The sequence below is a fragment of the Triturus cristatus genome, chromosome 1_1 (genome assembly GCF_964204655.1).
Source record: "Triturus cristatus chromosome 1_1, aTriCri1.1, whole genome shotgun sequence".
Lineage (NCBI taxonomy): Eukaryota > Metazoa > Chordata > Amphibia > Caudata > Salamandridae > Triturus > Triturus cristatus.
In genome coordinates this window covers 94185313-94202118 of record NC_140579.1, presented here as the reverse complement: position 1 = coordinate 94202118, position 16806 = coordinate 94185313, and the positions used below count along the sequence as shown (strand labels likewise).

Genomic DNA, 16806 nt, shown 5'->3' with positions numbered 1-16806 from the left:
GCGATAAGCTTGGGTAGCACTGGGTAATTAACACCTGCCTTTTGCTGGTGTTAAGCAGGACGACTACCTGCAGCATAAAAGGGAGCCCAGCCAAGAGCCACACCGGAAGACCCACAGATGCCATGGAGACAATGATCATGCAACACGGATACCCATGAGGGCCACAACACTCACCGCAACCACCCTAGGCCACCCACCACCCCCAGGACCCGTGCTGCCCCCCACCCCCTGGGAACACCACATAGGCAGCGTACACAAAGACAGCGGACCCACCTGAAACACACCTGCCGCCCAGACCTAATGCCAGAGGAGGACATTGCCCACTACAGGCCCAAAAGGAGAACCATCCCTGGCATCCTGACCCACATCCCCCACCTGCTGACAGTACCAACCCAGCGCACAACCAACATCCCTCCACAGACAAAGCTGCCAGCTGCGCAGCACATGCCGGCCTCTGGTACCATCCAACCCACAACTGCCAAAGTCGGAGGAGTCACACAGCTAGCCCCATCCAAGGTCATCACACCTGTCCTGGATGCCAATATCAGCCTGGTACCCCAGCACCCCGGCACCCACACTGCGCAGGAGCAGCTGGAGACCAAGCCAGGCCCCTACGCCATAGCTGGATTCCCTCACGTGTCAGGGACAGTCAACTGCACACATGTACCCCTCGTGCCCCCTGCCCACACTGCACACAACTACCACAACAGAAACACACGCATACCATGAATGTGCAGGCAATAGTGGACCGCCCGGGACTCCTCAACAATGTCGTGGCCAACTCCCCAGGTAGAGTGCATGAAACTCACATCTCCCGCCAGTCCATCATCACCCAGCGCTCCCAGGTTGACACACGTGGAAATGCAGTGCCCGTTGGTAAGTCCAAAATAAAGACACACCACACACCTCCAGCCCACAGTCATGCAATTCATGACTCTGCCAATGGGCATGCAGTACAACTACATTCAACATGACACACAATATGCCAACCGACCAGACACCACAACACAACTCCATTGGGAATCCGGCCTTGCCATGCCCACAACACAACCATGGCATGGCACCACAGACACACAATAGCAGGATGTGAAGAGAGGCATGGAGCAGGCATGTGCGAGAGCGGCAAGTGACTAAGGAATGTGAACCTACCCAATGCCAGGTGTGGCGTGGAGGGGTAAACCACAGAGTACAAAACAGGGAAATGGCCATGTGGAGATCAACTGCTGGTGCATGGAGTGTAGTGGCCAGTGGACGCTACCATGTCCCCACAGGTCGTGGGGCAGAACGTGGAAATGTTGCACGTCACGTCCGCCAGTGCATGCGCGTGCATAGTGGGTTGGTCCTGTGTATGTCAGGCCTGCGTAGGGTGTGAACAAAAAGCCCGTCACACTGGTCGTGGTTCTCATTCGGAATGTACAATGCGTCTGCCAGGGTGGCGCCTCTCAGCCCGCCACGAGTCTTGCGCCGAGCGCGGCGGGGCCTGCATCCCTGTATGCCTGCTGTACCCCGGGCCGCTGGTCCCCAGACCTGTCATGCCAGTAGGTCCCACATCCAGAACATAGTCGCGAATCATGAATGGCAGAGTCCACACCAGTAAACGCACAGAGAAGAGTAAGAGGAAGATGCGGCTCGGTCCGGACGAAAGCCGGATCAGAGTCACGGAGGTGATCGAACACTATCAACAACTGACCTGGTGCCATCAACCCTGTTCACCGCAAGTCCACGTCCCGTGGTGCCACTGCACCTGAACTACGCAGGCCGGTGGGGCCATCCAACCTAATCGGTAAACGGCTCGTGCTGACCGCTGCCTCAGGCCCACACTACGGTCCAGTAGGTCACACATGTGGAACTGTGTCTTGGGTAAGATGTGGAGGAGTCCACACTATTGGACACGCCTCATCGCAGGCAGCATCCCCTGACAGCACTGGTGTCACTAACTCTGTGTGCAATGAGTCATGGGCACCATCTGGTTGGACTTTGGTGGCGTCTGAGTCCATGGCCTGGTGGCTTTCTGCATCTTCATCTGGCTGGACCGGACTTGGTGTCCGACATGTGTCTGTTCCATTGATCTCCACCATAGTGACTGTTTCAGCGTGGTCCTGCCCTCTGCATCATGCCCTGGGGGTACACCTTCCACAGTCCACCAAGACACTCCGTGACAAGCCCCTTTGTCATCTACGGAAACCTGCTCTGCACTCCTGACCCTGCCCCAGTGCCCCGCAAGTCAGCGGCCCATGGCGGTAGGCCCGTGCAGGGCGCTATGCATCCCGGGCCACTAACTCTGTGCAGCACTAGTCATGGGGCCTTTATGGTTGAATGGCTGTGTCCTTTACGATGTACACTGTTGTAGATTTCTAACTGCACCAGGCAGCCCTTGCTGGCTGGCGTGCACACACCACACACACATCCAAAACAGGTGTCACTCGGTATGTGTGCCTGCTAATAAATGTGCCCGTGCGCACGTGCCCGTAGCCATTCACGCCATCTGAGCAAGTGTGTTCGTGTGGTCATTATGTCAACATGATGGGCACGGGCCCTGCAACATCACAGTGTGCTGTCTTCAGTGGATGTTACCATGTCACCTCAGCGTTGGCAGTGACCCTGGACATGTAGCTTCGCACGCACCCCACTGCATGCACAAGCGGCGTGTGCTGGTCCGACATACGTCAGCTCAGTGCAGGGGTGTGCTGATTCGGCAGGGGGAGCAGGGCGTGGCTCGGACCTGGCCTTTGGCAGGAAGTGCGGTAAGTGTGTCTCTGTGTTGGGGTGTTGTCGCCACCAAGGCCACAGTACTCGATGTTAAATTGTGGCATGCACCAGGAGGGTGGGCTCGCATGTACGGGGACATGTAGGAGCGCAAGACCGCTCTGGATATTGGCACATGCATGCCAAGTGTTATGTGTATCAGTCCTGCGGATGCATGAGTCAGTTGCCTGGCCTCATTCGCAGCGCAATCACAGCCAGCCATGGGCTGTACACCTGTGTCTGCCCTGTCTGGACCATTGGCCTACACTCACGTTGCCGCACACCTTCAAAGGCCATCATCACGGTGTTGTTGGCATGCAGCTGGACATGCGCGAACAGGCATTACAATGGTGTGCCGTAGGAGTGCACGTGATGCAACCGCGCAGTGCACACAAGTGTGGGGCCTCGTGGGAGGGAGGAGCAAGTGTGTGGCAAGGTAACACACAGTGAGGCCGCTCATGTGCCACGTGCTGGGCATATCATCCATGATTCCCAGGGTCGCAGACATCCCACCACACCCACGACAGGCCTCTGTACATCTCCTGTATGCATGCAGATGGTGAAGTTACTGTAGGGATGAAAGGTCCTTTGTCTGAACTATCAGGCGGTAGCACATCTGCAGTTCCAAGCAGGAACTTGCATGTGGCCAGCACCCCGACAGATAGGATAGCATTTGCTTGCAACTCCCACACTACACACAGCTCGACGTGAGACCAACGTGTACACATCCCACACGCAGAAGTCCTTGGTCGTAGTTAGCATGCGTGAAATGGCCTTCACACCTACTCCCACCCCACCCCAGGCCTGCCCCCGTTGCACACAGACACTGCTCATTGCACCAAACTGTGCCATTTCATCCACAGGACTGGTGCAGGGCAAGCCAGTGCAGCTTCAAGTTGAGCCACTGACGCAATGGCAGACCATCCCGGACACATGCTCGACTCTAGTCACGTGGACCTGTACCGTGCATGTCTGCTGCATGTACTGTTGGCAGTGCTGCGAATCATTTACCGGCTGAGCTTCCGCCTTGCGGACGTCACCTACGTTCAGCCTGTGTTGCATTGTCGCTTGTGCATATTCGAGTGGTCCATGGATGTCTGCCTCTCCAACGTAACGGTAGCTGACCTGGATTATGACGTGTGTGTGTGCGCCCCCTGTTGGCCCACAACCAGGAGTGTCACCGTGGTGCCCGTTTATGGCATGCATGGATGTTTGGCATGCAGGCTGGAACCTGGACCTGGGAGATTGCACGAGTCGTCATGTGCAGTGAGCACATTGAGCCACTACCCGATTGGGCTTTGGTACACATTGGGTCCAGTGGTTGGAGTCAGCACATCTGTCCGGGTCAGCTGATGGATTACGTCGAAGACATGTCAGATGTGGTGGACAAGGATCACTCGTTGGAGATGTTGGCCTACGCAGCTGCACTCGCGTTCATGGACGAGTGACAAGGTACCTGCAGCCACAACTGGATGTGACCCATTGCACGTGTCCCGACGCCTGGTTGCATGTTGGGAATCTGGTCACATGTCCAAAGACGACAGTGGACATGGCTACATTGGCCTGGACTCATGATCCAGGCGCGGACAACCAACGCGGGTTGGCACTGACTTGTTTTGGTGATGGACTCCCCCGAGGTGGACATGGGCACTTTCCTACATTTCTCATTCAGACATGCTGCTGCATTGGGCTGCATATCGTGGCACTTCTCTTGGCCGTACTAACACGCACTTGTTGATAAAGTTTCCACACTTTCACTTGTCTCCAACTGTGTTGTGTCTTGATTTGTATGCCAATGTGTGTGTCACGGACTCTCTGGCTCCCTGCCATACGTGCATTGCAACCCCATCAGGACTGTGGGTTTGTACTTGTGCATTATCATGTCCCTGTTTCGTGCTTAGCCAGATGCGTATGGCTGTTTACCGGCCACAGGCGGGTGCACTTGTGTCCTGTGTTCGGTTGTGCAAATTTTGGTGTTTGTACCACATTGTGTTCAATGTTGGGGTGCTCTGCTTCCTATGTGTGTGTGCTGCATTGTGTGTGAGATGTCCCTTCAGCTCTGATTTGGCTCACCCTTCTCCTTTTCAGGCAGGGTGGTTTTCACTTCTGTGCTTGTTTAGTGGTGTGATATTGCCGGGTTGTGTAACTTGTGTTCCTGGTTGGTGTTGTAACTCTTGGGCATGGTTTGTCTGCAGTTGTGCTGTGCGTAATTGTGCATGGGTGCCATTGTGCTCATCTCCCCCAGTCCCTGCTCGTTCTTCTCCCTGTTGCTGTTGTGTCTGTTGTTTTGGGCAGTTTCCGGTCCCCGAGTCCTGCCACCATCTCCAGACTGATGTGGTGGACACCATTTTGTTCATGTCATCCAGCTCCTGGTGTGGCGCGGGACTCCCACCTCCGGTGTGCATTGCTGCCTTCGTGTTGTTGACGTGTTTCTGCTTGTTTGTGCCTATCGCATCATTCCAGATGTTCTGGTTTTCTTCCATTATCCTCCTCCACTCTCAGGCTGCATTCACCTTGTCCAAGATGGCCTGCCATGTACAATGTTTTGTTGCCAATGGGGCTTGTGGGGTTGTCTGCTGGCTCGGGTTGCCTCCATTGTGCTTGGCCGTTGTTTTCTGTTTGGTTTGTCTTTCTTTTTCAGGCTTTTGTTGTGCTTATTCCCACCTGCCATGTGTGCCACGGGCCTGGCGGTGCTTATCCCTGCTTTCCTCATCGTGAATGGACTCATCGCACGTTTTGTTGTGTTGTGATTTGTGTTTTTATCTCCGTTGAGGTGGTTGTATCGCGGACATTGGCTGCGGTTTTGGAAGACTATCGCATGGTACCGCCTTGTTGTGAATTTCACGTTGACACAAAGTTATTTTCCCGTGATGGGCTGCGATGTGTAAAGTTGCGTTAGCATTTTTTGGTGATGTTTAGCGCATGTTCTTGTGAATATCCCCCTAAGACTCTAGGGGCATAGATTACATATAATGAAGCATTTTTCTTGGCTGGGTATAGAAGCTGCACCTAGGACTTGAATAAAATTGGTAGAGGATATGAAGGTGGCCACAAGAAAATACAGAGCATCGTTCCCAATAAACACAGTGCACATTTTATGAGGTGACAACGAGATCGGGATATTACATTGTGGATACAAGGACCGATGTACTCCTTTATTATAGATAAACAAAACAGAATAAATTAAGCAAGCAAGGGATTATAATGGAATGTGGTTTTGTGATAAACCTTAAGTAAATATTTGATAAACAACAAGTAATTTTGTGCTTTATCACTATTGTAAATATAATGTAAATATCAAAAGTATTAAATTAATTTAACATTAGTTCCTATGGGGTGTTACTTTAATTTCTTGCCTCTATTGTGTGGAAGTGTGTTGCAGTAACTTACTCCAAGGCTGGGCAGCAGCACATTTAATTTTGTTTGGACACTTTTAAGGCTGTAGCAACTTTAGAAGTAGATTCAGTGAATTGTAAGGATCTTACTCTTTTATAGGGGGTGTTTTGCGTTAACATGTCCCACCAAACCACTCCTTAAAATTCCCTTTTGATTAATTAGTCCCTATTTTCTGACCACTCCCCCTGTCCCACACACATTTACTAAAAGAATGTATACCTATCGGTGGCCCAGATCCCCGTTCAGAAAAGATAGAAGAGGCGGAGGTCTATAGCCATAGGTATATGAACTGTATTTTGTAGTATGTCAGTAGTACTAGTGTACATACTAAAAAAGAAGTTTGGGACTCAGGTCTATTGTTTTTTACAACTTCACTTAAAGGGGCTCTCTTCTGGCTCAAAGTGCCTTGTGCAATTTTAAAAACAAATCAGTTGATAACAAGATGCAAGGTTTGCGGAATGTGCCAAAAATGTACAGCTTCTCAAGGAATCAGAGGCAGACTGGACTAATGAGAACATTCTGTTTCTTCCAGTCAGTCCTGTGCTTTGGGGTGAATTCGGACTGTCGGTATCTCTCAGCTCAACTGATGCTTCAGAATAACTTCTCTATCTTCCATCTGCTCTGCACCTCCCACAAACCTTCAATCGAGTCCATATGGAAAATCAGTCTGCGGTGCATACAGCACCTACTCACCCCCCAAAAGGTTTTAGTGAATGGCTGCGCCTCATACCTGTCTCAGACTCTTGCGCTTTCTCTGGCAGTGAATCTATGCGCTCCTTTTGGCTCTGCTTGGTCTCCAGGGCCAATTCATCTGCCGCCAAAAGGGACCTGCTCTTCTTGCTGCAGCATGACACCAGGCCTTCCTTGTAGAGAAGAAAGAAGACAGCCAGGGGGATGGGAAGCTGAGGGCACAAAGGAGGAAGAGACGGTTTAGGCCGCTTTCACCAGACAGAAAAATCCCAAAATCACTCTTTTACAAGACGTAGGCGCAGAAGCAGAACACCCTTCAGCAATCGTAATGGTAAGAAAAGCTAAGACTAAGGGACATTGGAGAACAACAGTAGTCGTGAAACAGAGAGCAAAGTTGACAACTTTAGGGATAAACAAGGATACACATATAGACTCCATGGCTCTAGAAGTGAAAAATCTGTCTTCGTATATTTTTAGGAATGGTGTAATGCCGATAGCTACCGGTGCTTGATAAGTAGTGCACAGGAAACAGCTATGACCGCCAAAAGATAGGCTGTGGGACGAGATGGGGAGCAGTTTGGGCGGGCCTTCCTCTACCAGGATAGGCCTGTGGTGTCCTGGGCGCTAGGCCCACATACTGGCTAAATGACTGCACAGACACACTGCGTAGGATACTATAACTGGCCCAGGGCAAGTGCGCCCGGCCCCTTTTATTAGCAGGGTCACCTGACCGGTGACGCCTGTGATGGGTGGGCGTTAGGGTGGGCGAAAACACTAGAACGTGTCCAGCCGGACACTACAAAGCCAACAGGCCTGGATGTGGATGATAAAGATGGCTTTACTTCTACTCAATTAATAGGCGATGCAACTGAATGAGAAGCAGTGGGTGGGCGGTCCCTGCCCAGTAACAAGCTTTGCAATTGGCCTTTGAGGAGAGGGCTAAGGTTTCGCCTCCCAGTAACAGGAGCTGAGAGTAGATGTGAAAATCACAAGAGAACGTCCGCCCTCCCATTAAATAGCAAGGGGACGTTCTGAATTCCGTCGTGGGACGAAACTCAAATGTACCTATTTCGTCTCTAATTCTGTGAGATTGCTCTAGATAAAGAGGCGCTCATAAAATCACCTCAAGTGGGAATCCCCAAAGCTTTCTTCCGGAGCACATGACAAGGAGCGCGCTCTTTACCTCGGGTAAAACTGCTGAAACAAAGTGTTACATGGTGTGCAACTCCCTCCTCACAGCAACACATCTCTTGAGAGATCACGTTCACAAGGACTTTACAAGGAATGCGGATAAAGCACTCTAAAGGGACAGGCTGAGAAGCACGAGCGGCTCAAGGACCCCCGCCTATGGCGGACCTTTCGGGAACATTCCTACGGTCCAGCGCGAGCGGGGGAGGCTCAGACAGACGTCCGAGTCACACCCGAAACGTGCCTGCTTAGTGTTTCACTTAAACAAACTTCCCTCTTTGCGTCCGTGAAACACGACTCTAATGTGACGACACTTCGTATGTGAGAAAAGAGCTTGACTAACCGGCCTCTCCCAACAGCCACCATGTCAAAAGCGAGAGGATTAGGGTTGTCAGCTGTCTTTGCATTCATTGTTTGCAAAGGCTCTTCATAGAAGGCCGGAACGGGGAAACTGTTAGTGTTTATGCACAGAAGAGGTTGTCCCGTAGTGGACTTCTCTCCTCTCCTTTTTTGGCACACATAGTACTTATATCTAGGGTCGTCTTGGTTGTCTTTTGGAATTGACTATATGGAAATGTGTTTCCTAAGGACATTGACAACAAAGTCTCAAATGGTTTATGTATGCATGCAAACGATGTTGACAATAATATAAATGTTTGGATTTGCCCCAGGGGAGCTGGCAAATGCAGCTGTTATACCCTTTAGAAAATGCAGAAGTGCTCTGTTAGTAGATGTACTTTGAACTCCACTGCCTTTGATGTCCAATGATAAACTTGCGACTTAATCATATTGCATGTAACGCGTATATAATGTAATATTATATAACATATGATATAGCGCTAAACCGCTTGCCTTCTCGGGTAGCACCCTACACCGTGTAGAGTGTATGGCTGGGGCAATGTTATCTTGAATAGTAAGTGTGGGCGAAACGCAGGCTGTCAACAGTGAACATGTCTAAGGAAGGGGTACATCAGTGTGCAGTGGTTAACCGCCTATGAAAATGATGCAAACAAGCATTTTTATCCAACTCTTCCTACCGTGTTAGATGTCTTCTAGCATGGTGGGAATCCGCTTCATGCAGGATGTTCAGACCTTGTTTTCTGAATAAGACTGCCTGTGATCGTGGGCACACGCCACCCTTTCTCTTTACCAGACCTCACCTTGTTCACTTACATTAATGAGGGCCATGATCCAGAAGGCATAGGAGACATTGGTGATGACAGTCCCCTGCAGCGGCAATGAATAGCGTGACAGGTTCCTGGGATTGTGCGGCACCAGTGAGTTGCGTATGTGCTTCAGGTTAGCGCTGGAGTTGGCAGTGAGGTTGGACTGGATGCAGTTCGTATCGGACAGGAACGGGTCAGCGATCAGGGGGCTGAGGAGGGCTCCACATCCTAAAAAGAAATGAAGGACCTAGGAGGAGAATAAGAGAGAAAGACTGTCTACTTCTAAGTTGCAGTGCACTCACCTGGAAAGAAGAAAGAAAGGAGTGAACACAAACACCACAAATTAATATATTAGATGAAGCCCACCCAGCCCTAAATTATGGGGATATTCCAAGTCCCTGGGGAGTTCTGTACTATATAGGACAAGGCTGAAAACAGAGCTTCTTTATAAGGGCATGGAACTCCGAGGTACCAGTGAGAGCATTATTTCCTCAGTGCTAGTCATGTTGCTTGACAGGGATCTAGCTGTAATGGGAGGAGATTTGTTTCCTTTTAAGAAGCTGACATGATCCAGTATGGCTGTCTTTTCACTCTCGGAGGTGATAGTAATGTTCATAATAGTGTACAGTCCATCATTGACAAACCGACCCTGTGAGCATTCTCTAGAGGGTCGTCTTCTCAGTAGGTGTTTTCTCCTCAGCTGCGTAGACCAGCAAGGGACTGGTTGGGGTCCTGTGTTATTTAAGTAGAGTGCTAATTGGGTTGGATTCATGTGTAGCTCCGCTAGCCCTGCATTCTGCGGTGGGGGTGAGCCTGCAAGGACAAAAGCCTCCTAGTCGACAATGGGGTTGATAGACTTATTTGATCTTTCCACAAACCAATCCGTATTGGTTTTGTTTTTGGTGGTTTCAGTCATTTTGGCATGTCACCATCACTCTTTGCCAGCTGTTGTGTTTGACTTTGCGATCTCTGATTTTATGGGGGTATTGTGTGTGTTTCCACATATGAATTCTAATGATTTGTTTGTGCAGTCTGTGCCTTGTGGGAGGGGGTTTTGTTATAATTCATGAGGTTTTTTGCTCAGGGAACCAAAAGCAAAGCTCTAACTCCTCTAGTGGCTTCTACTTTTTCCTGTCTGAAGCTGTAATGAATAGTCCCCTTGGGTTTGGTCCACAATATTAGAGGCTTTATTTATGACTACCCTGTGGGCCCGCTGCCCCACTGCAAGTAACTGGCGTGCAAATGGAGAACAAGTCAAGACACAGCAGATATAGACATCTTCAGCCCTAGGATGTTACCACCTGCATATGTGGAACACCAAGTGCACATCTCTTGCAGATCTCATTGACACCTGCATTAGGAACAGCAAGTAAATATTTGACATCATACATCAGCGATTTCACCTTGCCTCCTGCCACCTCTTACAACATCACCCCTGCAACAAACTCTTGAACAATAACTGACAAATGCATCTATCTAACAAAATCAACTCCATATACAACAACTTGGAACCAAACCGACACCATCATAACTCAATTTCCCATCACGGTCAATGAACAAATCCTGACCTCATGGTCTGCCGTCACCACCCTCAAAGTTGCTGCTATCATGAAGACCATCCACTGGAGGCTCCATCTGACCCTTGCTCCCACCACACCTTCACATAAGGATTCCTAAGTACTAACACCCATCCTCAATGCCTCCATCGACTCGAATTGCCATATTCACCGAAATCTGGAAACGTCACCATCATGCCCCTGCTCAAGAATCCATCTGCTGACCCAGCTATCGATCCATCACCCTAATACCATAACTGTCAAAGGTCTTAGAGAAACAAATCAACTGACGACTCACTGACTTCCCACAGCAATCACCAGTTCCTCGACACCACGCAGTCCAGATTTAGGGTCAACCATTGCACAGAAGCAACACTCATTGCCACGAAAGACAAATGGCAACTCTCCTTTTCCTGGACCCTCTATGCAGCATTTGACAGTGTCTCACACCCAATCCTCATCAGGCGCATACACAAGATTGGCATACAAGGACCCGCTCTCTGCTGGATCTGCTCCCTATTAACAGATAGCATGCAAGCTCTTAGCCTGGCACCTTGCCTCCCTGAAACCCACAAACGCATTTGCCTTAAGGCTCATTGCTCTGCCCCACCCTCTTGAACGCATACATGATACCTTTGGCCAATGTAATTCGTGCACATGACAACAACATCCTTTTTTACGTCAACAACACACAACTCATACTTTCCCTCTTGAAGAACACAAGAAACAAGTTAATCTCCTGCAAGAGCAAAGTCGCAAACTTGATGCAAGTCAACTGAATCAAGCTCATCACCGACAAGACAGAAGTAATTATCTTCAGCAAGAACACCATACAATAGAACTCCAACTGGTGGCTGGCTGAACTTGGACCCAGACCTAGAATTCATCCCAGGAACCTCAGAATAATCATCCGTACATGTCAACACCATCACTGCATCCTTCTTCCAGACCCTGAAGATGCTGAGGAATACCTTGAAATGGCTCCCAAGCACCACTAGAAATCCTTTCATTCAGGCCCTAGTCACTAGCAAATTCGACTATGGGAACACACTCTACGCTGGAATCACCAAGCAACTCACTAGAGGACTAAAAACCATCCAGAACTTGGCAGTCAGAATCATCCTCAACCTCCCACACAGAACTCACATCACACCACACCTCAGGAGACTCCACTGGCTCTCGATACACAAACACACTCAATACAAACTCCTCAAACACACACAGTCAGGGCACTACACAACTTAGGCCTCACCTAATTGAGAGTTGCATCTCCTCCCACCAACCACCTATACACCTCCACTCCACAGGACTCATACGTGCACAAATTTCACGTACACACAGAAGCAGATCAGGAAGACGGGCATTCTCTGAAATTGCTCCTAAACAGCCTCCCACTCCACATTAGAGTCTCCTCCTATCTTCTTGAATACTGCAAGAGGCTGAAGAACTGGCTTTTCAATTTACCAACCTGCCACAAATAGGGCTGGGCACCCACACCTTCTTCACAGCAGGATACCCTAGCGATTTTACAATATGCATAATTTGACATGCAGTAACAGGGGGTAATGCTTTGTTGTTCTACCCATTATAGAGAATCACCTGCTCAGAATCTTCTATGCAACTCCCTGCCTGTGGCTGATTAACAGCAGTGACTTCAAACAGGTGAACCCAGTGTCTAACGTCAGGAACAAGCAAATCCCTCCCACTATACAAGTGCTATTTGTGAGAAGCTGGCCTGGCATATGCTGGTCACTAGTTATAGTGGCCACCTTGCACAAGTCCAATTCGACTCTTATGGTAGATAGGTTTAAGACAACCTTTTAAAGAAAGCTATCCTAGTGGTAGCTGTGGAGAGAAGCCTTCAGGCTAAGTCTCAGAGGAATGTAAAGCAGCTTGTTTTACCTTATAATCTCTTGAATTACCAAATGAAAGGACACCACACAGGTATATATATCAAATATATATGTATTTATTTCTAGACACACTCTACTAATCTCTTTATGAGATTAGAAGTCAGGAACACATTCAAATATCAACGTGTCACAATAAGTTAAGTACAAATATTAATGGTCAAACAACAGAATTCCCCTTCTCCATACATAGTTTGTTAACTTAATTTGCTTCTGAAATGTGTGACCCGATGTCTAGATTTATCAGCTGATCTCTGATTTGAATCACTTGATTATTTTAACTCATCATTTCTTATACAATATCAATCGGGTAAAGTTTCCACTCTTATTTTAAAACCCCGTTGTCATTTGCTATTTACATTTGATTTTTATAGTTGCTTGTATGGTTGAGCTAAACGTTCCTATCACTTGGATTGTTTTATTTGTAATCTGTCCACCGTTTATTACTGAAAATACCAGTTGATACAGCCTTTTATAGATAATGATGCTTGGACTAATCGTAGTGAGATTTTGGTATCAGATAACTTTCTTTGATAAATCCAAGATGGCATCAGTGAGTGTTCTGATGTCTAGCGTTGGTGTTTAGCTTGTTGTTACTTACCTTATTCAGGTAACAGAGTTTCAAGAGGTATTTAAAGAAAGTGCAATCTAATGCGAGCCTTTCATTGCTTGGAAAACCTTTAGTCTATTAGGATGTGTAAGTACTGGCTTCTCATTTCTACTGATTTTTTATTTGCAACAGGCTGTGCCCTTTGCTACTATTGCTGTTTTATAGCTATAGTTTGCTTTTGTTTCTTATTGCAGATGATGCATTAACTCCATGCTCCTGAGAGTACTTGGTGCTTTTGTTATTTTTGATTGAATGTTTGCCATTTTGGCCTTATGGAAGTCAAGATAAGTAAGTTAGCTGCTGGTTCTGTGCCCAATCAATTAATCTATATTTATAAAGAGTGACTAATCACCCTTGAGGTATCCAGGTGCTGAGGGTCTTGCTGCTTCAGGTGGGTTCAGTTGAACAGCCAGGTATTGAGTGCCTACTGTAATTCTAGGGGAGAAGGGTCCTGAGGTGCACAGAGAGGATATTCCAGGATTTAGCTGTGAGGTAGGAGAAGGAGCGTTTCCATTGTTGCTTCAGCAGATGCTGGGGTTGTGCGCGAGGGAGAGGGAGGCAGTGCATAGGTGGCTGGAAGGTTGGTGGAAGTTCAGGCGGTGGTGGATGTAGGCTGGTCCTTGTTTGTGTCAGGCTTTGTAAGTGTGGATCAACATTTTCATTTGATATAGATTCTGTGTGGGAGCCAGTGGAGTTTCTTTTGAGGAGGGTGATGTGGGTCCATTAGAGGAGGTCGAGGATGAGTTTGGCATGGATTTCTGTATGATAGGCAGTCTCTTCAGAAGGTGAGCATGATTCCAGGCGGCTGGTGGCTAGGGCTTGAGTGAAGGTGCATCTGGTGTTGATGGGGAGCTATTTGAAGATTTTCTGGAACATTCAGAGTTGGAAAGCAGGTGGACGAGACTGCCTTGATCTGGATTTTCATGGTGAGTGTTAGAAATGGGGGTCTCTAATTGACATGGGTTTGCACCTTTGTCCAAGTAGGGACCCTTCCTTCTAGTCAGGATAAAGGAGTTACACTCCTAAAATAACCCCTACTCACCCCCTTGGTAGGTTGGCACAAGCAGTCAGGCTTATCTTAGAGGCAGTGTGTAAAGCATTTGCACATAAACAACATTAATACAGTGTAAGCACTACAAAAGGACACCACACCAGTTTAGAAAAATATCCAATATTTTTATATACTCAAGACAAGACCAAAAACGATAAAAATCCACAATACATTACTTAGAAATCTTCAGTTATCAAAATAACCTTGAAATACAGTTCCTTGAAGTTGATAGCTCTGTCTGGGGCTATCACAGCATTGTGAACAAACAAATCCAAACAGTTCTGGCTGATCGCGGGCCAGCTACGGTGTTGGGAAGAACCGCAAAATAGTACCTTTGGAAATGCAGGGCGTCGGCGATCTACCGTTGAGCTTCCGAAAGCACGGCGTCCACAGGTGTCGGTTCTGGAGGTCGGTGTAGGAGTCGTCGGGCCCTTGAAGTCACAGGCATTGCAGATTGAACTCCTCACCGTTGAAGTCAGGAGTGCTGGTGTCGGCAGACGTCGGGTGCTGCGGTGCGAAGTGCAGTGGTGCACCGTGTGATACTCTCAGGTCGTGGTGCCGGCAGCGGCTCTGTGGCGGTGTCAGATGGGGTCATTGGTGAGACCACGGTCGCAGTGCAAAGTGATGCAGCGCTTGTCGCGGTGCTCGCAGGTCACGGTGCAAGCAGCAGCGTGGTCGTTGCTGAAGCGCTGTCATTGGCTGATGAACTGGAGTCAATGGCGCCGGTATCGGTAGGCCAAGTCTGCAGTGAGGGATGAGGGTGGTGCATCGTGTAACTTTACGAGCCCTTGAACCACAGTGCAGGCAGCGGCATCGATTTCAGCATGGCGTGGCGTGGTCGGGGATACCAAGGCGGCGCCATGAAGCAAGGCGATGCGGAGTGCGGTGCCCACAGGTCGCGGCGTGAGCAGCGGCTCGGTGGCTGCATCAGCAGGCGTCGTCGGTGAGACCAGGGTCGTGGTGCGGTGTTGCCGTTGCCCTCTGAGGTGCCTTCAGGACACGGAGTCATCTGCGGCATCGTAGACGGCGTCCGGTTGCTTTTTCTTCTGTTGCAGCACAAAACACACAGTCCCCAGTGCTGAGGGCAGAAGAACTTGAAGTCTTTGCTGTTCCTGAGACTTCTTGAACAAGGGGCAAGTTCTACCTCAAGCCCTTAGAGAAACTCACAAGAATAGATCGCAGAAAGTCCAGTCCAGTCCTTTCACTGCCCAAGACAGAAGCAGCCACTGCAGGCCAACACAGCAAAGCACACAGAAAAGTGGTAGTTCCTTCTCACAGCTTCTCCATCTCTTCTTCTTGGCAGTCTTCTTGGTCCAAAAGAGTTCTAAAGTTCAGGGGTTAGGGCCCCACATTTTATAGCCCAAAATCCTTTGTCCTCTCAGGCAGTGAGTGTCTGTGCCCAGCCAGAACCAGTTCTGCCCTCTCTGCAGTAGCGGTTCCTGTCCTGGAGGGAGTGCTGCAGGGTGGTGGGGTGGGGCGGGGGTGAGGCAGGGGGGGGGTAGTAAACTACGGCATATGGATGAACAGGGTTAAGTAACTAAACAAATAGATAAAACAAATTACATTGCTCGCGCTGCTTCGCCATATGCCGTAGTTTACTACCCCCACTCTGCCCCTCCCCGCCCCGCTCCGCCCCGCACCACCGCCCCGCAGCACTCCCTCTAGGAGCCGCTACTGCCTCTCTGGTGTGGCTTCCTGGCAGGAGGTGAAGACGGCATTGTCAGAGGCAGAGGCAGAGGCAGATCAAGGAAATCTCCCCCTACTCTAAATGCAGCCCAGGTCTATTTAGCCCTTTCCTGACCCGCCTAGACTATCTAGAGCCACGGCCCCAGACAGTCAATCCACAACCCCAGTAGAGGCCTACTGGATGGCTGATCAAGAAAATACCTATTTGCTAAAAGTGGTATTTTCAAACACAGAATGTAAAAATCACCTTCATTAAAAGATGCATCTTTAGATTCTGAGTTTAGGCATACTAAACTTTTTTTTCTACCTAGTTCCCAGGGCCAGTTATGTTTATAAGATATTATAAACAATCTCCCCATTCTGTCCTATGGGAACAGGTAGCCCTGCAATAGTAAAAAACAAAATTGGCAGTAATTCACTATCAGGACATGCCACACACACCAGGGCATGTCCTACCTTTCACATACACTGCATCCTGCCCACAGAGGTACCTTGGGCCTACCTTAGGGGTGACTGACATGTAAGAAAAGGGAAGGTTAGGGCCTGGCAAGTGAGTACACTTGCCAAGTCGACATGTCAGTCCCAGACTCCACACAGGCTCTGCAGTGGCAGGTCAGGGTAAGATGTACAGGCCGTTTGCATGGGTGGCACCATCCATTGCTGCAGCCCACTAACAGTATTTGATTTACAGGCCCTGGCACGCTCAGTGCACTTTACTAGGGACTGACAGGTAAATCAAATATGCCAATCATGGAAACACCAATCTATAACACAGTTTACAAGAGCACTTGCACTTTATCACTGATCA

The 16806-nt window shown here is 49.0% G+C and overlaps 1 protein-coding gene across 1 annotated transcript in view; it reads right to left on the bottom strand.

The window, feature by feature from the left end:
• LOC146869596 (solute carrier family 60 member 1-like) overlaps positions 1 to 16806 on the bottom strand; it is a 214227-nt gene that overhangs the window by 89797 nt on the left and 107624 nt on the right. Inside the window, exons 3-4 of the mRNA XM_085607871.1 lie at positions 9193 to 9432; positions 6872 to 7043 (exon numbers count right to left, since the gene is read on the bottom strand). Of these exons, the coding sequence (XP_085463997.1) occupies positions 6872 to 7043; positions 9193 to 9432 (412 nt within the window). The remainder of the gene's footprint in view (positions 1 to 6871; positions 7044 to 9192; positions 9433 to 16806) is intronic.